Raw genomic sequence first — 20949 nt, 5'->3', positions numbered from 1 at the left:
AAAGGAGAGGGACTTGTTGACTGGGTGTGTCTCAGAGGGAGGTGTTGACCCGTTAGAGAGAATCTCCATTACAAGGGAGGAAGTGTTAGGTTTTTTAGGGAACATTAAAACTGACAAATCCCCAGGGCCTGATGGCATCTATCCTAGACTGCTCAGGGAGACAAGAGATGTAATTGCTGGGCCTCTGACAGAAATCTTTGTAGCTTCATTGGACGCAGGTGAGGTCCCTGAGGATTGGAGGATAGCGAATGTGGCACCGTTATTTAAGAACGGTAGCAGGGATAACCGGAGTAATTATAGGTCAGTGAGCTTGACGTCCGTGGTCGAGAAGTTGTTGGAGAGGATTCTTAGAGACAGGATGTATGCGCATTTAGAACGGAACAATCTTATTAGTGACAGACAGCATGGTTTTGTAAGAGGGAGGTTGTGCCTTACAAATTTGGTGGAGTTTTTTGAGGAAGTGACAAAAACGGTTGACGAAGGAAGGGCCGTGGATGTCGTCTATGTGGATTTCAGTAAGGCATTTGACAAAGTCCCTCATGGCAGGTTGGTTAAGAAGGTTAAGGCTCATGGGATACAAGGAGAGGTGGCTAGATGGGTAGAAAACTGGCTTGGCCATAGGAGACAGAGGGTAGCGGTCGAAGGGTCTTTTTCCGGCTGGAGGTCTGTGACCCGTGGTGTTCTGCAGGGCTCTGTACTGAGACCTCTGCTATTTGTGATATATAGAAATGATTTGGAAGCAGGTGTAACTGGTTTTATCAGCAAGTTTGCGGTTGACACGAAGATGGCTGGACTTGCGGATAGCGATGAACATTGTCGGACAATACAGCAGGATACAGATAGGCTGGAAAATTGGGCGGAGAAATGGCTGATGGAATTTAATCCAGATAAATGTGAAGTGATGCATTTTGGAAGAACTAATGTAGGGGGGAGTTATACAATAAATGGCAGAGCCATCAAGAGTATAGAAACACAGAGGGACCTAGGTGTGCAAGTCCACAAATCCTTGAAGGTGGCAGCACAGGTGGAGAAGGTGGTGAAGAAGGCATATGGTATGCTTGCCTTTATAGGATGGGGTATAGAGTATAAAAGCTGGAGTCTGATGATGCAGCTGTACAGAACGCTGGTCAGGCCACATTTGGAATACTGCGTCCAGTTCTGGTCGCCACACTACCAGAAGGACGTGGAGGCTTTAGAGAGAGTGCAGAGAAGGTTTACCAGGATGTTACCTGGTATGGAGGGTCTTAGCCATGAGGAGAGAACAAAGAACAATACAGCACAGGAACAGGCCCTTCGGCCCTCCAAGCCCATGCCGCTCCCTGGTCCAAACTAGACAATTCTTTTGTATCGCTCCATTCCCACTCCGTTCATGTGGCTATCTAGAGAAGTCTTAAACGTTCCCAGTGTGTCCGCCTCCACCACGTTGCCTGGCAGTGCATTCCAGGCCCCCACCACCCTCTGTGTAAAATATGTCCTTCTGATATCTGTGTTAAACCTCCCCCCCTTCACCTTGAACCTATGACCCCTCATGAACGTCACCACCGACCTGGGGAAAAGCTTCCCACCGTTCACCCTATCTATGCCTTTCATAATTTTATACACCTCTATTAAGTCTCCCCTCATCCTCCATCTTTCCAGGGAGAACAACCCCAGTTTACCCAATCTCTCCTCATAACTAAGCCCCTCCATACCAGGCAACACCCTGGTAAACCTCCTCTGTACTCTCTCCAAAGCCTCCACGTCCTTCTGGTAGTGTGGCGACCAGAACTGGACGCAGTATTCCAAATGCGGCCGAACCACCGTTCTATACATCTGCAACATCAGACCCCAACTTTTATACTCTATGCCCCATCCTATAAAGGCAAGCATGCCATATGCCTTCTTCACCACCTTCTCCACCTGTGACGTCACCTTCAAGGATCTGTGGATTTGCACACCCAGGTCCCTCTGCGTATCTACACCCTTTATGGTTCTGCCATTTATCGTATAGCTCCTCCCTACATTATTTCTACCAAAATGCATCACTTCGCATTTATCTGGATTGAACTCCATCTGCCATTTCTTTGCCCAAATTTCCAGCCTATCTATATCCTTCTGTAGCCTCTGACAATGCTCCTCACTATCTGCAAGTCCTGCCAATTTTGTGTCGTCCGCAAACTTACTGATCACCCCAGTTACACCTTCTTCCAGATCGTTTATATAAATCACAAACAGCAGAGGTCCCAATATAGAGCCCTGCGGAACACCACTAGTCACAGGCTTCCAGCCGGAAAAAGACCCTTCCACTACCACCCTCTGTCTTCTGTGACCAAGATGTGGAGATGCCGGCGTTGGACTGGGGTGAACACAGTAAGAAGTCTCACAACACCAGGTTAAAGTCCAACAGGTTTATTTGGTAGCAAATACCATAAGCTTTCGGACCGCTGCTCCTTCGTCAGATGGAGTGGAAATGGCCAGTTCTCCACCCATCTAGCCACCTCCCCTTTATCCCATGAGACCCAACCTTTTTCACCAACCTACCATGAGGGACTTTGTCAAACGCTTTACTAAAGTCCATATAGATGACATCCACGGCCCTTCCCTCGTCAACCATTCTAGTCACTTCTTCAAAAAACTCCACCAGGTTAGTGAGGCATGACCACCCTCTCACAAAACCATGCTATCATTAATGAGTTTATTTCTTTCTAAATGCGCATACATCCTCTCTCTAAGAATCTTCTCCAATAACTTCCGCACCACGGACGTCAAGCTCACCGGCCTATAATTACCCGGGTTATCCTTCCTACCCTTCTTAAAAAACGGGATCACATTAGCTATCCTCCAATCCTCTGGGACCTCACCTGTGTCCAGTGACGAGACAAAGATTGGGTAAACTGGGCTTGTTCTCCCTGGAAAGACGGAGAATGAGATCCTGAGGGGACTTGACAGGCTAGGATCAATCTTTCATACACCAGTGGACAGAAGCCCAACGTGTGCCATCTTTCCTCATGAGACACACCCCTCATTTCAGAAACAGTGATATTATCATTCATTGATGATATCCTCCATTGTATTGTGTGGCACTACCACCATGCGAAGTGGGATAGAGCTTGAACAGATCTAGCAACTCAACCATGAGGCGGTGTTGGTCAGCAGCAGCATTGTACTCAACCACAATCAGTAACCTCATGGCCTAGCACATCCCCCACTCTACCATTACTACTAAACCATGGGATGTTGGCGTTGGACTGGGGTGGGCACAGTAAGAAGTCTCACAACACCAGTTAAAGTCCAACTAAAAGCTCGTGATTCCAAACAAACCTGGTGGACTTTAACCTGGTGTTGTGAGACTTCATACTTGGTTCAGTGAGAAATGAAGGAGGGCATGCCAGGAGCAACACCAGGCATACGTAAAAATGAGCTGTCAACCTGATGAAGCTCCAACACAGGACTACCTGTGTGCTAAACAGCATAAGCAGCAAGTGATAGACAGAGCTAAGTGATCCTACAATCAACGGATCAGATCTAAGCTCTGCAGTCCTGCCACATCCAGTCGTGAATGGCGGTGGACAATTTAACAACTCACTGGAGGAGGAGGCTCCACAAATATCTCAACCCACTGGGATGAGGAATGGTGCAGCAGATTGAGGCCTGTGCCCGTTTGAGGGGACAGGGTTTAAAAACTAGGGGTCTCCCATTAAAGGTTGATGAGAAGAATTTTTTTTGAGTCAGTAGTCTGTGGAATTCTCTTCCCTGGACAGCATGGATGTTGGATCATTGAATATATTCAAGGCTGAGTTGGGGTTGAGGGGGGGGTTGCGGGGGCTGGTAGGGAAGGGGAGGTCACAATCACAGCAGCCATGGTCCTATTGAATGGCAGTGTGGGCTTGAAGGGCTGAATGGCCTATTCCTAATTCTTGTTCTTCTGTTTTTTTATTCCTTTCCAAGATAAAAGTTGGAACAGGAACCTGTCTGGTGCATAGCTCATTTATTTGTGACGGTCAATAATTTCCTTTTCCATCTTCTCCATTGGCTGAATGTATTTATTTTTCTCTTTTCCCATCAGTCTCACCAGGAGGGATTAGCTCACATTTAAATTAACAGGGACTTGGACTGAAGGTGATATGGAAACTGTTTATATTTCTGAGCTTTCCCACAATGTTTTGTAGCAGCGGAGATAAATACACAACGGTGAAAGTTGTTGCTCTGTTTCAGGGGAAACCCCAGCTGTACAGAATCTGCAGCAAGAGGTTGAAGAGAGATTACAATACTTTTCTCACCCATTGTTATTTACCCAGACATCATGTTTATTTTACAAAAATATAAAGATCTAAATATTCAAATCATTCAGCTGTGGCTGGACAGTCTTCAGCTGGGTCACTCAATCCAAAAGTGTTTACACCTCAGTGATCACCTTCACCATTACATACAGTTCAAGTTTAGCCTCCTCTGTGAGGCAATGCAAAATGTTCAAGGCAGGAAAATAGCCAGGATGTTTTCTTCTCCACAGTTATTTCTACACAGAACACCAATGGGGTGAAACTCCCTCTCTCCGATACTTCATTCACTTGTAACTTCTTCCCACAATACTGACTCTTCACAGCTCCTTCCATAGTTTATCCACTCACTCCCAAGATCTCACCGTTTTTTGTAAAGACAAGGTTTTAGCTGCAGTTGGGGGAGTTTAGCTTTCTCCCGGGAGGGTCGGCTCTTCCTGAAGTCAAATAGATAAAAGTAGTTGTTCTTTGTGTCCTGTGGGAAAGAACAAGTCATGTGTCTGAGCAAACTTCACAGTGTACAGCACCAAGTTACTTACACAGCCGCGTCATCAACCAGGGCTTTCCTAACTAGTGGGCGGCACGGTGGCACAGTGGTTAGCACTGCTGCCTCACAGCTCCAGGGACCTGGGTTTGATTCCCGGCTTGGGTCACTGTCTGTGTGGAGCTTGCACGTTCTCCCCGTGTCTGCGTGGGTTTCCTCCGGGTGCTCCGGTTTCCTCCCACAGTCCAAAGATGTGCGAGTTAGGTTGATTGGCCATGCTAAAATTGCCCCTTAGTGTTCTGAGATGCATAGGTTAGAGGGATTAGTGGGTAAAATATGTAGGGATATGGGGGTAGGGCCTGGGTGGGATTGTGGTCAGTGCAGACTCGATGGGCCGAATGGCCTCTTTCTGTACTGTAGGGTTCCTATGATTCTAACTCGCCCCCACAAATCCATTAAACACAATATCTCAAACCCTTTTGCCTCCTAAAACCCCTGCCCCACTCAGGCAGTTCCCTCCAACAGACCATCCCACCAGGACTCTGCTATTCCAGGAACTGCCCACCACCCCTCCTGCCTCTATCAGTCTCAAACCTCCACCCCATTGATCTAAATGCTCCCTTTCAGCTTTCCTTCCTCTACCCCTCTCACCTTGTCATTTCCACACCTGCCCCTTCTCAGGAACTCTCCCCTCTGACCCTCCTCATGTATCTCCCTCAGACCCTCCCCTTTCCCCATCCGCCGACTCTGATTACTTGAACACAGATTTCCTACTGGGTTTGATTATGCAGGATGGAGTCTAAAGGATATAAATCCCAGATGAGAGAGTTAGGATACAATGTCTGACATCAGAGTGAAACTAAGCTGGGTCTGTGTTACTGGTGCAATTACCCCCTGCCCTTTAACCCCAGTGAACTTCAATCCTAAACCTGGCCACGAGAGAGAGCTGCCGGTAGATCGATAAAAATTTCCTGCCTCAGATTCTCAATGTCCACTAACTCCAGTGGCCACATTAATGGAAGATGGGAAAGGGATCAAGGGTTATGCGGAAAAGCGGGATTGAGAAACTTATCAGCCATGGCTGAATGGCGGAGCACACTCGATGGGCCAAATGGCCTGATTCTGCTCCTCTGTCTTATGGAGATCCAACTCCAGAGATTTCAATTGTCCTTTTTCCTCATTCTCTTCACACACCCCCAACCTCAACCAGTTCAAATAAATTGTAGTTTTAAACGTTACCTTTGAAATTAGCTTAAAGCCAAGAGATCCCAGGACATTGACGAAACTTCGCAAATCTTCAAACCTACTGGCAACTTCAGCAATCTTCAGGATCCCCCTGTCAAAAAGTCACAAAAGAGGTCAGCTGTTGCAAGAGTCCTGACTATGCGGCACGGTGTCACACTGGTCCTGGCTCCTCTCCTTCCCAGGGGAACCCGAGTCAATCCCCCACCCCCACAACCCACTTTACCTCGGGTCACTCTATTCCCAGGCCTGAGTCACTCTCGCTCACCATCAGCCTGGCCACATTCCCCCACTTCCCCGGCTCACACCAATGTTAATGGCGTCAATGCTGCAAAAGGAATCAACATCTCAACGCTAAACCATGTGTGTGTTACTGTATCCCAGATTAACGTGTTCCCTAACTCTCTGGGGAGAACAAAAGGAGCATTTTGGGACTTCCTGGGGTTATGAAAGGTGCTATAGAGATGCAAAATCTTAAGGAGGTGCACATAAGAGGTTTGCAGGGGCCATGGGAAAGGCAGGGTGGATTGGGAGGGTGAAGGTGGATCTAACAAACCTGTGTGATGAGTGAAATAGTCTAATATTGTAACCAGCAGCCCTTACCCCAGTCTGAGGACTCGATTAGCTTCTGCCAGGAAATCCTGAAGGTTAGTGCCCATCAGTGCGAGACAGAAAACCACAACATCGACCGATTCAGCAGCCAGAGGAACCTGATGGGCCCGTGCAAACACAGCAAGATGTCAAAAGGAGCATCAGTTCCTGTGAATATCATTTCATATCATCGCAGAACAATTCAGAAGGCCTTGAGCCCATCCAAGTATTTCAAACAATTCAGTTAGTCCCAATCCCCTGCTTTCTCCATATTCTGATATTATTTTATGTCTTATCCATTCTCCAGCTGAGTGTCTTGGCGAGACCAGCATTTATTGCCCAACCCATTCCTGACTTCAAAAAGGTGCTGATGTGATGTTATGAATACAGCTGAGTGATTTGCCAGACCATTTCAGAGGGGCAGTTCAGAGTCAACCACATTGCTGTGGGTCTGGAATCACATGTAGGCCAGACCAGGTAAGGACGGCAGATTTCCTTCCCTAAAGGACATTCGTGAACCAGATGGGTTTTTATAACAATCGACAATGGTTTCATGGTCATTAGACTTTTAATTCCAGATTTTTATTGAATTCAAATTTCACTATCTGCCGAGGTGGGATTTGAACCCAGGTCCCCAGAGCATTACCCTGGTTCCCTGGATTACTAGTCCAATGAGAATAATAGTTAACCACTGCCTCCCATTTCCACATCCCAATCACTTGTTGCATTAAAAAAAGCATCTCGTTATTTTGCCAGATCTTTAATCAGTGTCCTCTGGTTAACGTCCCTTTACTGACAAGTTTTCCTGTAGCCTCCTCTGCTATAAGGAGAACAAGCACAGCTTCTCAGTCTGTTCATTAACTGCAATCCCCGGAATTGTTCCAGCCAATTTACCTGACACCCTCTTCAGGGTCTGAGCTCTGGTCAGCTGTGGCTCCATGCCTGGCTGGGTGTGGGTCTGAGCCCCCCTCTGGCCACAAGAGAGGACTGGGGGACAGCTAATGTGGTACCACCATTCAAGAAAGGAAGTGGGGAGAAACCAGGTAAATACAGGCCAGTGAGTCTAACATCAGTGCTCGGGAAATTATTGGAAAAGTTCTGAGGGACAGAATTAATCTCCACTTGGAGGAGAAAGGATTAATCCAGCATAGTCAACATGGATTTGTCAGGGGGAGATAATGGCTAACAAATCTGAGTGAATTTTCCGAGGAGGTGACTCGGTGTGTAGATGAGGGCAGTGCAGTTGATGTAGTCGACATGGACTTCAGTAAGGCTTTTGACAAGGTTCCACATGGGAGGCTTATCAAGAATCTGAGAGCCCACGGCATCCAGGGCAATTTGGCAAATTGAATCCAAAATTGGCTGAGTGACAGGAGGCAGAGGGTGAAGGTCGAAGGTTGTTTTTGTGACTGGAAGCCTGTGTCCAATGATGTGCCGCAGGGATTGGTGCTGGATCCCTTGTGGCTTGTCGTGTACATTAATGATCTGGATGTGAATGTGAGGGTGTGATCAGTAAGTTCACAGGTGACACACAAATTGATGTGGTAAATGGCGAGGAGGAAAGCCTTAGATTACAGGACAACATAGACGGGCAGAACAGCAGCAAATGGAATTTAACCCTGAAAAATGTGAGGTGATGCATTTTGGGAGCACTAACAAAACAAGTGAATACATACTGAGCAAGAGGATTTTGAGCAAGTACAGAGGATCAGAGGGACCTCTGAAGGCAGGAGGACAGGTAGGAAAAGGATTAAGAAGCATATGGGATACTGGCCTTTATTAGACAAGGTACAGAATATATGAGAGCGGTTATGGAGCTGTATAGAATGCTCATTAGATCACAGCTGGAGTAGTGTGTGCAGTTCTGTTCAGCACACTATAGGAAGGATGTGGTCGCACTACAGAGGGTGCAGAGGAGATTCACCAGGATGCTGCCTGGGGTGGAGCGTTTCAGAGGCAATTGAGGAAACACCTGGGTCAGAGCGAAAGGGAATCAGAGAAACCGGGACCGGAGAGAAACCGGGATTAGAACCACCACACCCCCGCCGCCCCTCCCCCCCCCTCCCCGCCCGAGAAAAATACTATCCTGGGATATCCTGATGAAAATTGCATGTTGATGGGGTGTGGGGGGGGAGAGAGAGAGAGAGAGAAACAGGCGTCTCGGGCACTGATGAGCAGAGTGGAACAGCAGCTATACTTACACTCGCCATGTCACAGACAGTCACATGTTCATTCAGTGCCACCAAGTCAAACGAATGAACCTTGTTGCTTACGCTCCGAGCGATTTTACAATCACCACAGCCAAAATCAGCAACAACAACAGAGGAGGATCTGTGGGAGAGGCCAAGACATTTCAAGATGAATCTTAACTGAACCTACACAAAAAATTAGTTTGTCAACAATTTACGCTGGGGATGGACCACTCAGCTGTGTGTGTCATTTCTGATCATTTCCAAATCCGGTTAAAGCCCTTCCCTTGTTCCCGAGTGGCTGAGGGACGTAAACCCTGTGACACGTAGTCAAAACGACCAGCATCTCAGATTCTCTCCAAGGCCAACGCTGAGTCAATGCTGCAGCACCATAGCGCGGCCTGGGGGGGGGAAGAGGGTGCTCCTGTGTCCCATCACAGTCCGTCACCCCTGCTGGGTTCCGTGTGTGGAATCCAGCCAGAAGGAGAACTGATATTGGTTCTGATAGGCTTCATGTCCTATTGCAATATTCAATGAATGCAGACAGTACCAGTGACAGGGGAGCTGAGAGTCACTCACTTCACTCAGGGAGTACAAGGACTGGGTAAATTCCACTGTGCCCCAACACCAACTCATATCAAACACCTCAGCTGTCCCACCGTCTCCCCCATGGATAGCATGAGGTTTGGTGGAGAACTTGAACGTGGTGGTGTTTCTATGTATCTGCTGCCGGTGTCCTTCAAGCTGGTGGAGGTCGCAGGTTTGGAAGATGCTGTCAAAGGAGCCTTGGTGAGTTGCCAGCTTTAACAGCCTCCTCCTATCCCTTCTATATAAATGATTTGGAGGAAAATGTAACTGGTTTGATCAGTAAGTTTGCGGATGACACAAAGGTTGGTGGATTTGCTGATAGCGATGAGGACCATCAGAGGATACAGCAGGATTAGTTGGAGACTTGGGCGGAGAGATGGCAGGTGGAGTTTAATCTGGACAAATGTGAGGTCATGCATTTTGGAAGGTCTAATACAGATAGGAAATATACAGTAAATGTCAGAACCCTGAGGAGTATTGATAGGCAAAGGGATCTGGGTGTACAGGTACACAGGTCACTGAAAGTGGCAATGCAGGTGGAGAAGGTAATCAAGAAGACATACGGCATGCTTGCCTTCATCGGCCGGGGCACTGAGTTTAAAAATTGGCAAGTCATGTTACAACTTTATAGAACCTTAGTTAGGACGCACTTGGAATATGGTGTTCCATTCTGGTCGCCACACTACCAGAAGGATGCGGAGGCTTTGGAGAGGGTACAGAAAAGATTTACCAGGATGTTGCCTGGTTGGAGGGCATTAGCTATGAGGCGAGGTTGGAGAAACTTGGTTTGTTCTCACTGGAACAACGGAGGTTGAGGGGTGACCTGATAGGAGTCTACAAGATTATGAGAGGCATGAAACATAGAAAACTACAGCACAAAACAGGCCCTTCGGCCCCACAAGTTGTGCCGAACATATCCCTACCTTTTAGGCCTATCTATAACCCTCCATCCAATTAAGTCCCATGTACTCATCCAGGAGTCTCTTAAAAGACCCTATTGAGTCTGCCTCCACCACCACTGACGGCAGCCGATTCCACTCGCCCACGACCCTCTGTGTGAAAATCTTCCCCCTAACATTTCCCCTGTACCTACACCCCAGCACCTTAAACCTGTGTCCTCTCGTAGCAGCCATTTCCACCCTGGGAAAAAGCCTGAGAGTCCAACCGATCTATGCCTCTCAACATCTTATATACCTCTATAAGCTCTCCTCCCATCCTACGTCTCTCCAAGGAGAAAAGACCGAGCTCCCTCAGCCTATCCTCATAAGGCATGCCACTCAATCCAGACAACATCCTTGTAAATCTCCTCTGCACCCTTTCAATCTTTTCCACATCCTTCCTGTAATGAGGCGGCCAGAACTGAGCACAGTACTCCAAGTGTGGTCTGACGAGGGTCTTATATAGCTGCATCACTATCCCCGGACTCCTAAACTCAATCCCTTGATTGATAAAGGCCAGCACACCATACGTCTTCTTAACCACCTCCCCCACCTGCGGGGCCGATTTCAGAGTCCTATGGACCCGGATCCCAAGGTCCTTCTGATCCTCCACAGTACTAAGAGTCTTTCCCTTTATATTGTACTCCTTCATCCCATTTGACCTGCCAAAATGGACCACTACGCATTTATCTGGGTTGAAGTCCATCTGCCACTTCTCCGCCCAGTCTTGCATCCTATCTATGTCCCTCTGTAACTTCTGACATCCCTCCAGATTTTCCACAACCCCACCAACCTTCGTGTCGTCGGCAAACTTACCAATCCATCCCTCCACTTCCTCATCCAGGTCATTTATGAAAATGACAAACAGCAAGGGTCCCAGGACAGATCCCTGGGGCACACCACTGGTGACCGATCTCCATTTAGAAAAAGACCCATCTATACCCACTCTCTGCCTCCTTTGGGCAAGCCAGTTCTGGATCCACAGGGCAGCAGCCCCTTGGATCCCATGCCCTCTCACTTTTTCTAGAAGCCTTGCATGGGGGACCTTATCAAACGCCTTGCTAAAATCCATATAAACCACATCTACCGCTTTCCCTTCATCAATGTGTTTAGTCACATTTTCGAAGAACTCCACCAGGCTTGTAAGGCACGATTTGCCCTTGACAAAGCCATGCTGAGTATTCTTGAGCATACTAAACCTCTCTAAATGCTCATATATCCTGTCCCTCAGGATCTTCTCCATCAGCTTACCAACCACTGAGGTTAGACTCACCGGTCGGTAATTTCCTGGGCTATCCCTATTCCCCTTCTTGAAAATAGGAACCACATCCGCAATCCTCCAATCCTCCGGCACCTCTCCCGTCTCCATCGACGACGCAAAGATCATCGCCAGAGGCTCTGCAATCTCTTCCCTCGTCTCCCACAGTAACCTGGGCTATATCCCATCCGGACCCGGCGACTTATCTATCTTGATGCCATTCAAAGATTCCAGCACAACCTCTTTGTTAAAGTCCACATACTCAATCTTTTCAGTCCACCGCACGCCCACAGTACATCCATCCATGTCCTTCTCCTCTGTGAAAACCGAGGCAAAATACTCATTGAGCACCTCTGCCATTTCTACTGGTTCCGTACAGACTTTCCCGCCTTCACCTTTTATAGGTCCTATTCCTTCATGTCTCATCCTTTTACTCTTCACATATTTATAGAACGCCTTCAGGTTTTCCTTAATTCTACTTGCCAAGGCCTTCTCGTGACCCCTTCTGGCTCTCCTAATTTCCTTCTTTAGTCCCTTCCTACAAGCCGTATACTCATCTAGATCCCTATCTTCGCCAAGCTCTCTGAACCTTTTGTACGCTTTCCTTTTCTTCTCGACTCGGTCCCGCACAGCTTTCGTGCACCACGGTTCCTTTAACCGACCAACTCCTCCCAGTCTGCTCGGAACATTGTCCTATAGAACCCGAGAAAGACATTCCTTGAAAAACTGCCACCTCTCTTCAGTAGATTTCCCCGAGAATACCTCCTTCCAATTTACTCCTCTAATTTGCTGCCTTATGTCTTCATATTTCCCCTTACTCCATATAAACGCTTTCCTAGCTTGCCTGATCCTCTCTTTTTCCAATGCAAGCATAAAGGAGATAGAGTTATGATCGCTATCCCCAAGATGCTCTCCCACTGAGAGATCTGACACCTGTCCAGGCTCATTGGTCAGTATCAGATCAAGTACAACCTCTCCTCTTGTAGGCTTGTCCACATGCTGTGTCAGGAAACCCTCCTGAACACACCTAATGAACTCCTCCCCATCCAATCCCCTTCCCCTGGGGATATTCCAATCTATGTTTGGGAAATTAAAGTCTCCCATCACAACAACTCTGCTATTATTGCAACTCTCCAGGATCTGTTTCCCTATCTGCTCCTCCACCTCCCTGTCACTATTGGGCGGCCTATAGAAAACTCCCAGCAAAGTGATCGACCCCTTCCCACTCCGAACTTCCACCCACAGAGACTCTGTAGACAATCCCTCCACAGCATACACCTTCTCTACAGCTGTGACACTATCCCTGATCAACAGTGCCACTCCACCCCCTCTCTTGCCTCCCCCCCCTGTCCTTCCTGAAACATCTGAATCCCGGCACCTGGAGTATCCAGTCCTGTCCCTGAGACATCCAAGTCTCCGTAATGGCCACCACATCACACTTCCAGGCATCGATCCACGCTCTGAGCTCATCCCCTTTATTCACTATACTCCTGGCATTAAAGTAAACACATCTCAATCCTTTGGTCTGAGCTCTCCCCTTCTCTATCCCCCGTCCATCCTCCCTCTTGCACTGTCTATAACCCTTCTCTGTTTGCGAGCTAATCTCCTCGCTCCCAGTCACCTCGTCTCGATCCCCTCCCCCCAACCTATCTCGTTTAAACTCTCCCCAGTAGCCTTAGACAACCTTCCCGCCAGGATATTGGTCCCCCTGGGATTCAAGTGCCACCCGTTTTTTGTGTACAGGTCACACCTGCCCCTAAAGAGTTCCCAATGGTCCCGGAACCTGAATCCCTGCACCAGTCCCTCAGCCACACATTCATCCTCCACCTCACTCCATTCCTGCCCTCACCCTCCCGTGGCACAGGCAGCAATCCTGAGATTACTACCTTTGCTTTCCTCCTTCTCAGCTGTCTCCCTAATTCCCTATACTCTCTTTTCATGACCCCTTCCCGCTTCCTTCCCACATCAGCGGTACCAATATGTACCGCTACCTCCGGCTCCTCTCCCTCCCCCCTCAGGATTTCTGGGACTCGACCAGCGACATCCTGGATCCCGGCCCCAGGGAGGCAGACCACCATCCGAGACTCCCGCCTGCTCCGCAAAAACGCCTGTCCGACCCCCTTACTGTCGAGTCCCCGATTAACACTGCCTTCCTTCTCTTTTCCTTACCCCTCTGAGTTACAGGGCCGGACTCCACTCCGGAGACACGGCCACTGCTGCTTCCCCCAGGCAGGCTGTCCCCCCTAGCAGTACTCAGGCAGGAGTAGAACATAGAACATAGTACTTGTTGTGTAGGGGCACATCCACCGGGGTGCTCTCAATCACCCGAGCTTTACCCTTCCTGGCCGTCACACACTTGGCCTCCACCCGAATGGACAGAGTGGATAGTCAGAAGCTTTTTCCCAGGGTGGAAGAGTCAATTACTAGGGGGGGCATAGGTTTAAGGTGCGAGGGGCAAGGTTTAAAGATGTACAAGGCAGATTTTTTACGCAGAGAGTGGTGGGTGTCTGCAACTTGTTGCCGGGGGAAGTAGTGGAAGCAGATATGGTCCCCGGAAGGGTCGGGGGTTTTAGTTAAGTCGGGCAACATGGTCGGTGCAGGCTTGGAAGGCCGAAGGGCCTGTTCCTGTGCTGTAATTTTCTTTGTTCCTTGTTCTGCAACCCCTTTCCCTCCTCCACTCCCCTTCCCGCACACTAACCCCATGTTGCTGCTCTCCCCAACCATACCTGTTTCTGATGTACTGAATGATACGGTTGACTGGGTTCTCTGGCCAGCGATCTACTTGTGTTGTGAAACCTCTATGGTAAATTTCAAAGGCATTCTTATCTTGTGTGAAGAGCTTCTTGGCTTCGGCACTGCTCGAGGTGTACAGCTGCTCATTAATGTAGCGGAAACGGGCAGATTTCAGGCGCTCTTCCATCTTGGCTCTCAGAGCTGCCGAGCGGTCAGTGGGCTGGTTAGTGTCTCCTGGTTCAGTACTGTTTATCCCCACAATCGGTGGAGAGACTCTGACCAGTGAACCAGGCTGACCTGGGATACAGTCCCTACGCTCACACATCACTTTCTTTTCACGTGTTCCTTTCCTCCTGGTCTTCTTACAGGGTGATGCTGTCTCACCGTCCTGGATCTGATCCTGTGCTCTCTTCTTGCGGTTGGTAATATTTTCATTGCTGCTCTGACAGACTGCTCTCCACACCGGTTCATTCCTTTCTCCTTTTCCCTTCCGTCTTTTTATTTTAGGTTCATGTCGGTCTGTGACACCTTTTTCTTCCTCCTGTTCAGGTCTTGATTTTGCCAAAGTCCTGTCACGTTCAATCCCCTCCATTTGCTCTCCGCTCTCTGCTGGGGGTCGGAACTTGTTTTTGTTCCGATGTTTGCTTTTCATTCGATTCCTCCACTGCTTGTGAGTGAGTGTCCTCTGCCCCGGGTTGCTTCCCAAACCATTCGCCTTCGGCACCTTTTCAGGAGGGGCTGAGGTTCCTGCTGCCAGCTCCTCACTGCCAGCCTGCAAGTGTCTGTTCACCTTCGCTACCCCTGCTTTGCTCTGCTTTCTCTTTCCTGCATCAGCTTGAGCAGATGGTGATTTTAAAGGGGCTTCGCTTCCCTTCCCCACATCCTGTTCAGACAGGTTCTCACACACTTTATCTTTCGTTACCCGATTTCTCTTCTTTTTTCTCTTGTTTTTTCCCTCAGTTTTCTTTGCTGCTCCATTCTCAGGCGTGGACTGTGTTTCTCCTGGGTTCTGATCAGGTGTTCCTGCCGCAGACAGAGTCCGCAGAGTTTGCAGAAGCCTCTGTTTCTTCTTTCCAACAGGTGACTGGACGGTCTGAGAACGCGAATGAGAATAAATATTAGTGGCTCCCCTCCCCAAATCTCATCAACAATCGGATCCTGGCACACTCTGCTACAAAGGAATATGGGAATGAAGGGACAAGAAGAGGCCAAAGTCCATCCAATTCACCATCTACCATCCCAGCGGTCATATTACACAACAATTATAGAGCTATTGACCAATCACAGTGACCAATCTCCAATCAAAGAGTCTACATTGGAACCGGGCAGGAGATGAGGAAAGCCCCGCCGGTGGTAGATTCTGGGAGTCAAAGGTCCAAAGTCATTCGTTCCTCCCAAGATTGCTTCAGTCACCACTTCACATCTCAAATTACTCACGTTCCGTGTACTTTACTTTTGAATGAATAAACACCAACTTCTCCCAGTTGACTTTAATTCTTTGATGATCAAATCAAGGTGTTTAAGATGGTTAAAGGATTTGGTTGGATTGATAGAGAGAAGCTATCTCCTCTGCGAAGGGACTCCAGGACAAGGAGCAAGTTTGATCCGGGGAGGGGGGGAATGTCAGGAAGCACACCTTTACACAGAGGGGAGTGGAAATCTGGAACACCCATCCCCAAAAGGCTGTGGATCCTGAGAGCTCACGGAAGCTTTTAGTGCAGTGACCAGATTGGAGAAGTGTATTAAGTGATATGGATCAAAGGAGGTGCTTGAGGCCAAAGATCCTTTTTCTGTGCTGTATGACTATAACATGATGTGGAGATGCCGGCGTTGGACTCGGGTAAACACAGTAAGAAGTCTCACAACACCAGGTTAAAGTCCAACAGGTTTATTTGGTAGCAAATACCTGACGAATATCTGACGAAGGAGCTGTGCTCCGAAAGCTTATGGTATTTGCAACCAAATAAACCTGTTGGACTTTAACCTGGTGTTGTGAGACTTCTTACTGTGACTATAACAAACAGAGATCAGTGAAAAACCTTGAGGAACCAAGATTACATTTTTTCCTGACACAAAGTTATAGCTCTTTCTGTTCCCAGGTATCCCTGAATCCGACCTCCTGGGTCTGTGTCCATGAGACAGGATGTGGAGATGCCGGCGTTGGACTGGGGTTAACACGTAAGGAGTCTAACAACACCAGGTTAAAGTCCAACAGGTTTATTTGGTAGCAAACGCCACTAGCTTTCGGAGCGCTGCTTCTTCGTCAGGTGAGTGGATCTTCCACTCACCTGACGAAGAAGCAGCGCTCTGAAAGCTAGTGGCGTTTGCTACCAAATAAACCTGTTGGACTTTAACCTGGTGTTGGTAGACAGTCCATTCAAACCCAGCCATTCTAACATAGAGTACAGGATACGCAATGTTGAACCTAGACTCGTCTGTGACACAGTGCCGTGGTCTCTGTTAACAATTCAGATGAATGAACTCTTGTCCGATACAAATCACCGACCCAAGACATTAAAATCTCCAGATTCTTCCAAACCTGCTGAATGTTCCTCTTTTTACGTGACAAAGCACATTGGATAAAGGGATCAATGATTTTGGAACTCACCAGCTCAGCAATGCAGTGTGAAGCCTCCAACTTGTGAAAGACAGTTTTACTCAGAGTTCTGGCTTCCAGATCATCGTTCCAATCTCCCTCAGCAAACATCTCCCCTCTGGGACAGGGAAACAGGCAGCTGGGGGGAGAGTTGGACTTTCAGTAAGATCAAAAAGAGAGTGGCAAACAAAACCTACCCACTCCTTCCCAAACCGCCCCCAGAGACCAGGGTCAGAGCCCCAACCCCCCCCCCCCTCCCAAACCCCCCCAGAGACCAGGGTTAGAGCCCCAACACCCCCCCCCCTCCCAAACCCCCCCAGAGACCAGGGTCAGAGCCCCAACACCCCCCCCTCCCAAACCCCCCCAGAGACCAGGGTTAGAGCCCCAACACCCCCCCTCCCAAACCCCCCCAGAGACCAGGGTTAGAGCCCCAACATCCCCCCTCCCAAACCCCTCATAGACCAGGGTTAGAGCCCCAACATCCCCCCTCCCAAACCCCCCCAGAGATCGGGGTTAGAACCCCAACATCCCCCCCCCTCCCAAACCCCCCCAGAGACCAGGGTCAGAGCCCCAACATCCCCCCCCTCCCAAACCCCTCATAGACCGGGGTCAGAGCCCCAACACCCCCCCTCCCAAACCCCCCTCAAAGACCAGGGTCAGAGCCCTCCCATCAACCCGACTGCCGGAAAGCCGCCCAGCAGCTCCCCCTCCACGACATTTACCTCGCGGCCCCGGGCTCGCTTTCCGCACGAGAAAATCCTCACAGACACAGGCCTCGGGCCTACCCCGGGAGAACCCGCCAGTCACAGCGCCACCTCCCGCCCGGGAGGACCCGCCAGTCACAGCGCCACCTCCCGCCCGGGAGGACCCGCCAGTCACAGTGCCACCTCCCGCTCGGGAGGACCCGCCAGTCACAGCGCCACCTCCCGCCTGGGAGGACCTCCCAGTCACAGCGCCACCTCCCGCCCGGGAGGACCCACCAGTCACAGCGCCACCTCCCGCCTAGGAGGACCTCCCAGTCACAGCGCCTCCTCCCGCCCGGGAGGACCCCCAGTCACAGCGCCACCTCCCGCCCGGTCGGACCCCCCAGTCACAGCGCCACCTCCCGCCCGGTCGGACCTCCCAGTCACAGCGCCACCTCCCGCCCGGGAGGATCCCCAGTCACAGCGCCACCTCCCGCCCGGGAGGATCCGCCAGTCACAGCGCCACCTCCCGCCCGGGAGGACCCCCAGTCACAGCGCCACCTCCTGCCCGGGAGGCCCCTCAATCACAGCGCCACCTCCCGCCCGGGAGGATCCCCAGTCACAGCGCCACCTCCCGCCCGGGAGGCCCCTCAGTCACAGCGCCACCTCCCGCCCGGGAAGATCCCCAGTCACAGCGCCCTCTCCCGCCCGGGAGGCCCCTCAGTCACAGCGCCACCTCCCGCCCGGGAGGACCCGCCAGTCACAGAGCCCCCACCCGCCCGGGAGGCCCCTCAGTCACAGCGCCACCTCCCACCCGGGAGGCCCCTCAGTCACAGCGCCACCTCCCGCCCGGGAGGACCCGCCAGTCACAGCACCACCTCCCGCCCGGGAGGACCCGCCAGTCACAGCGCCCCCTCCCGCCCGGGAGGCCCCTCAGTCACAGCGCCACCTCCCGCCCGGGAGGACCTGCTAGTCACAGCGCCCCCTCCCGCCCGGGAGGCCCCTCAGTCACAGCGCCACCTCCAGCCCGGGAGGACCCGCCAGTCACAGCGCCACCTCCCGCCCGGGAGGACCCGCCAGTCACAGCGCCACCCTCAGTCCGGGCAGTCAGAGCAGCTCCGCTTGAACCCTCGCTCCCTCCACCGGCGATGAGCCATGGACCGGATGCAGCAACTGACCCAGACAACACCTTCCAAACCCAGGACAAGGGCAGCAGATACCTGGAGACACCACCCCCTGGAGGTTCCCCATTCACCGCCTTGACTGGAAAATATATCGCCATTCCTTCACTGTCCCTGCCTGGAATTCCCTCCCTAACAGCACAGAGGGTGTACCTACACCTCAGGGACTGCAGCGGTTCAGGAAGGCAGCTCACCACCACCTTCTCTCGGGGCAATTAGGGATGGGGGATAAATGAAAGTCCATGTCCTGTGAAAGAATAAAGAGGATTTGGAGTAGGCGTGGGCCATTCAGCCCCTCGAGCTGTTGTGATATGCCTTTAATGGATTGCAGCATGACATTGTTTTTCTCTGTGATTCCCGGCTCCTCTGCTTAGGTTCCCATCCCCTGCCATTTCAGTTTGAACCCTCCCCAACCACTTTGGCAAGTACCCCATCCCCCACCCCCATTCCCCAGGACATCAGTCCCAGTCCTGCCCAGGTGTAACCCCAGTAAGAAGTCTCTCAACACCAGGTTAAAGTCCAACAGGTTTATTTGGTAGCAAAAGCCACACAAGCTTTCGGAGCTCTGCTCCTTCGTCAGGTGAGTGGGAATTCTGTTCACAAACAGCAAACAGGGCATATAAAGACACAAACCCAATTTACAAAATGGTTGGAATGCGAGTCTTTACAGGTAATCAAGTCTTAAAGGTACAGACACTGTGAGTGGAGAGAAGGTTAAGCACAGGTTAAAGAGGTGTGTATTGTCTCCAGACAGGACAGTTAGTGAGATTTTGCAAACCCAAGCAAGTCGTGGGGGTTACAGATAGTGTGACATGAACCCAAGATCCCGGTTCAGGCCGTCCTCGTGTGTGGAACTTGGCTATCAGTTTCTGCTCAGCGACTCTGCGTTGTCGTGTGTCGCGAAGGTCGCCTTGGAGAACGCTTACCTGAAGATCAGAGGCCGAATGCCCGTGACCGCTGAAGTGTTCCCCAACAGGAAGAGAACACTCTTGCCTGGTGATTGTCGAGCGGTGTTCATTCATCCGTTGTCGTAGCATCTGCATGGTCTCCCCAATGTACCATGCCTCGGGACATTCTTTCCTGCAGTGTATCAGGTAGACAACGTTGGCCGAGTTGCAAGAGTATGTACCGTGTACCTGGTGGATGGTGTTCTCATGTGAGATGATGGCATCTGTGTCGATGATCCGGCACGTCTTGCAGAGGTTGCTGTGGCAGGGTTGTGTGGTGTTGTGGTTACTGTTCTCCTGAAGGCTGGGTAGTTTGCTGCGGACAATGGTCTGTTTGAGGTTGTGCGGTTTGCGCTTATGCTCCAGTCCGGGCACCTTTATCGGGTCAGTTTTGGTTAGGCCAGTGTCTAATTTCGTTTCGGCCCATACTCCGGGGATGGAGGCACAGATGGCTCCAAACCCCTTTGTCTCTAGTCGCCAATCTCTGGTGGTGGCTGTGGTCACCTTGATAGTCTCGAGGTGACTCGTGAGTTTTCCCATTCCGGTTTTCCGGCCATTACGTTTTAGCCAGATTAGCTCTCCCTTCCCACAGTCAATCAAAATTTCATACTCCTTCATTAAATCATTTCCCATTATTGTACCCTCGTTATTTTTACATACATAGAATCTCATAAGTATATACAAATTATTTATTTCTACTAACGTGGTCTCGCTCAGGCGTTTTGTTCCCTCCTATCCCTGTTAGATAAATCATCCGACTTGTAGTGGGTAAGGGAAGGTTGGTGACAGATATGGATGCTCCTGTGTCCACCAGCATCTCACATTGCCTGCCCCCTACTAGTGCAGACACATAGATCCTTCCCTCCTTCTTACCTTTATGAATGGGGGCTGCAGGCCGTCAGTCTTGCTGACCTCGGAGGTTCCTTAGTTCCTCCAATTCTGCTGTGAACACAGATCGGGGCGGGGTCTCCCATGTTTGTCCCAACAGATTGCTTCCGTGTGTCCATTTTTATTACAATGATTACAATGTCTCCCACTGTTTCCAAATTTATTTCCATTCCTTGGGACCCGGCACTCCTTTGCAAAATGCCCTTGTCGGCCACAATTGTGACAGGTCAGTTTGGACTTAGTTCCGCTCCCGCTACCGTAGGTGGCTACTCTTTCCTGTTTTATCTTCGTCTGACATTTCTCCTCCCCGCCGTGTACGCCGCTAGCCCATTCCACCAGTTCATCATAAACCTGGGACATAATCACTCCCATTTT

At 50.3% G+C, this 20949-nt stretch overlaps 1 protein-coding gene across 2 annotated transcripts; it reads right to left on the bottom strand.

The window, feature by feature from the left end:
- Window positions 1-2374: 2374 nt before the first annotated feature.
- rrp8 (ribosomal RNA processing 8) lies at window positions 2375-17708 on the bottom strand. Of its 2 annotated transcripts, none has more exons than XM_078222636.1 (7): window positions 17598-17708; window positions 16888-17014; window positions 14273-15372; window positions 8775-8904; window positions 6586-6692; window positions 5980-6076; window positions 2375-4731 (listed from the first exon to the last, which is right to left on the bottom strand). In XM_078222636.1, the coding sequence occupies exons 2-7, from the start codon at window positions 16984-16986 to the stop codon at window positions 4618-4620; spliced, it is 1647 nt and encodes a 548-aa protein (XP_078078762.1). In that variant the 5' UTR covers window positions 16987-17014; window positions 17598-17708; the 3' UTR covers window positions 2375-4617. The 2 variants fall into 2 exon arrangements, 1 of the variants encoding a protein (XP_078078762.1); XR_013498909.1 differs by having other exon boundaries at window positions 4272-4731; window positions 6586-6741.
- Window positions 17709-20949: the final 3241 nt, after the last annotated feature.

Source organism: Mustelus asterias, chromosome 10 (assembly GCF_964213995.1).
Source record: "Mustelus asterias chromosome 10, sMusAst1.hap1.1, whole genome shotgun sequence".
NCBI lineage: Eukaryota > Metazoa > Chordata > Chondrichthyes > Carcharhiniformes > Triakidae > Mustelus > Mustelus asterias.
Note: the sequence above shows the minus strand (reverse complement) of the source record. Positions and strands in the feature narration are given on the sequence as shown.

Coding starts and splice junctions, on each gene's coding strand:
- rrp8 (XM_078222636.1), bottom strand. CDS start 16,986: ATGTTTGCTGAGGGAGATTGGAACGATGATCTGGAAGCCAGAACTCTG. Junction 8,905..14,272: donor ATTCAGTACATCAGAAACAG/GTATGGTTGGGG, acceptor CCTCTCCCACAG/ATCCTCCTCTGTTGTTGTTG. Junction 6,077..6,585: donor AATCGAGTCCTCAGACTGGG/GTAAGGGCTGCT, acceptor ACTTTTTGACAG/GGGGATCCTGAAGATTGCTG.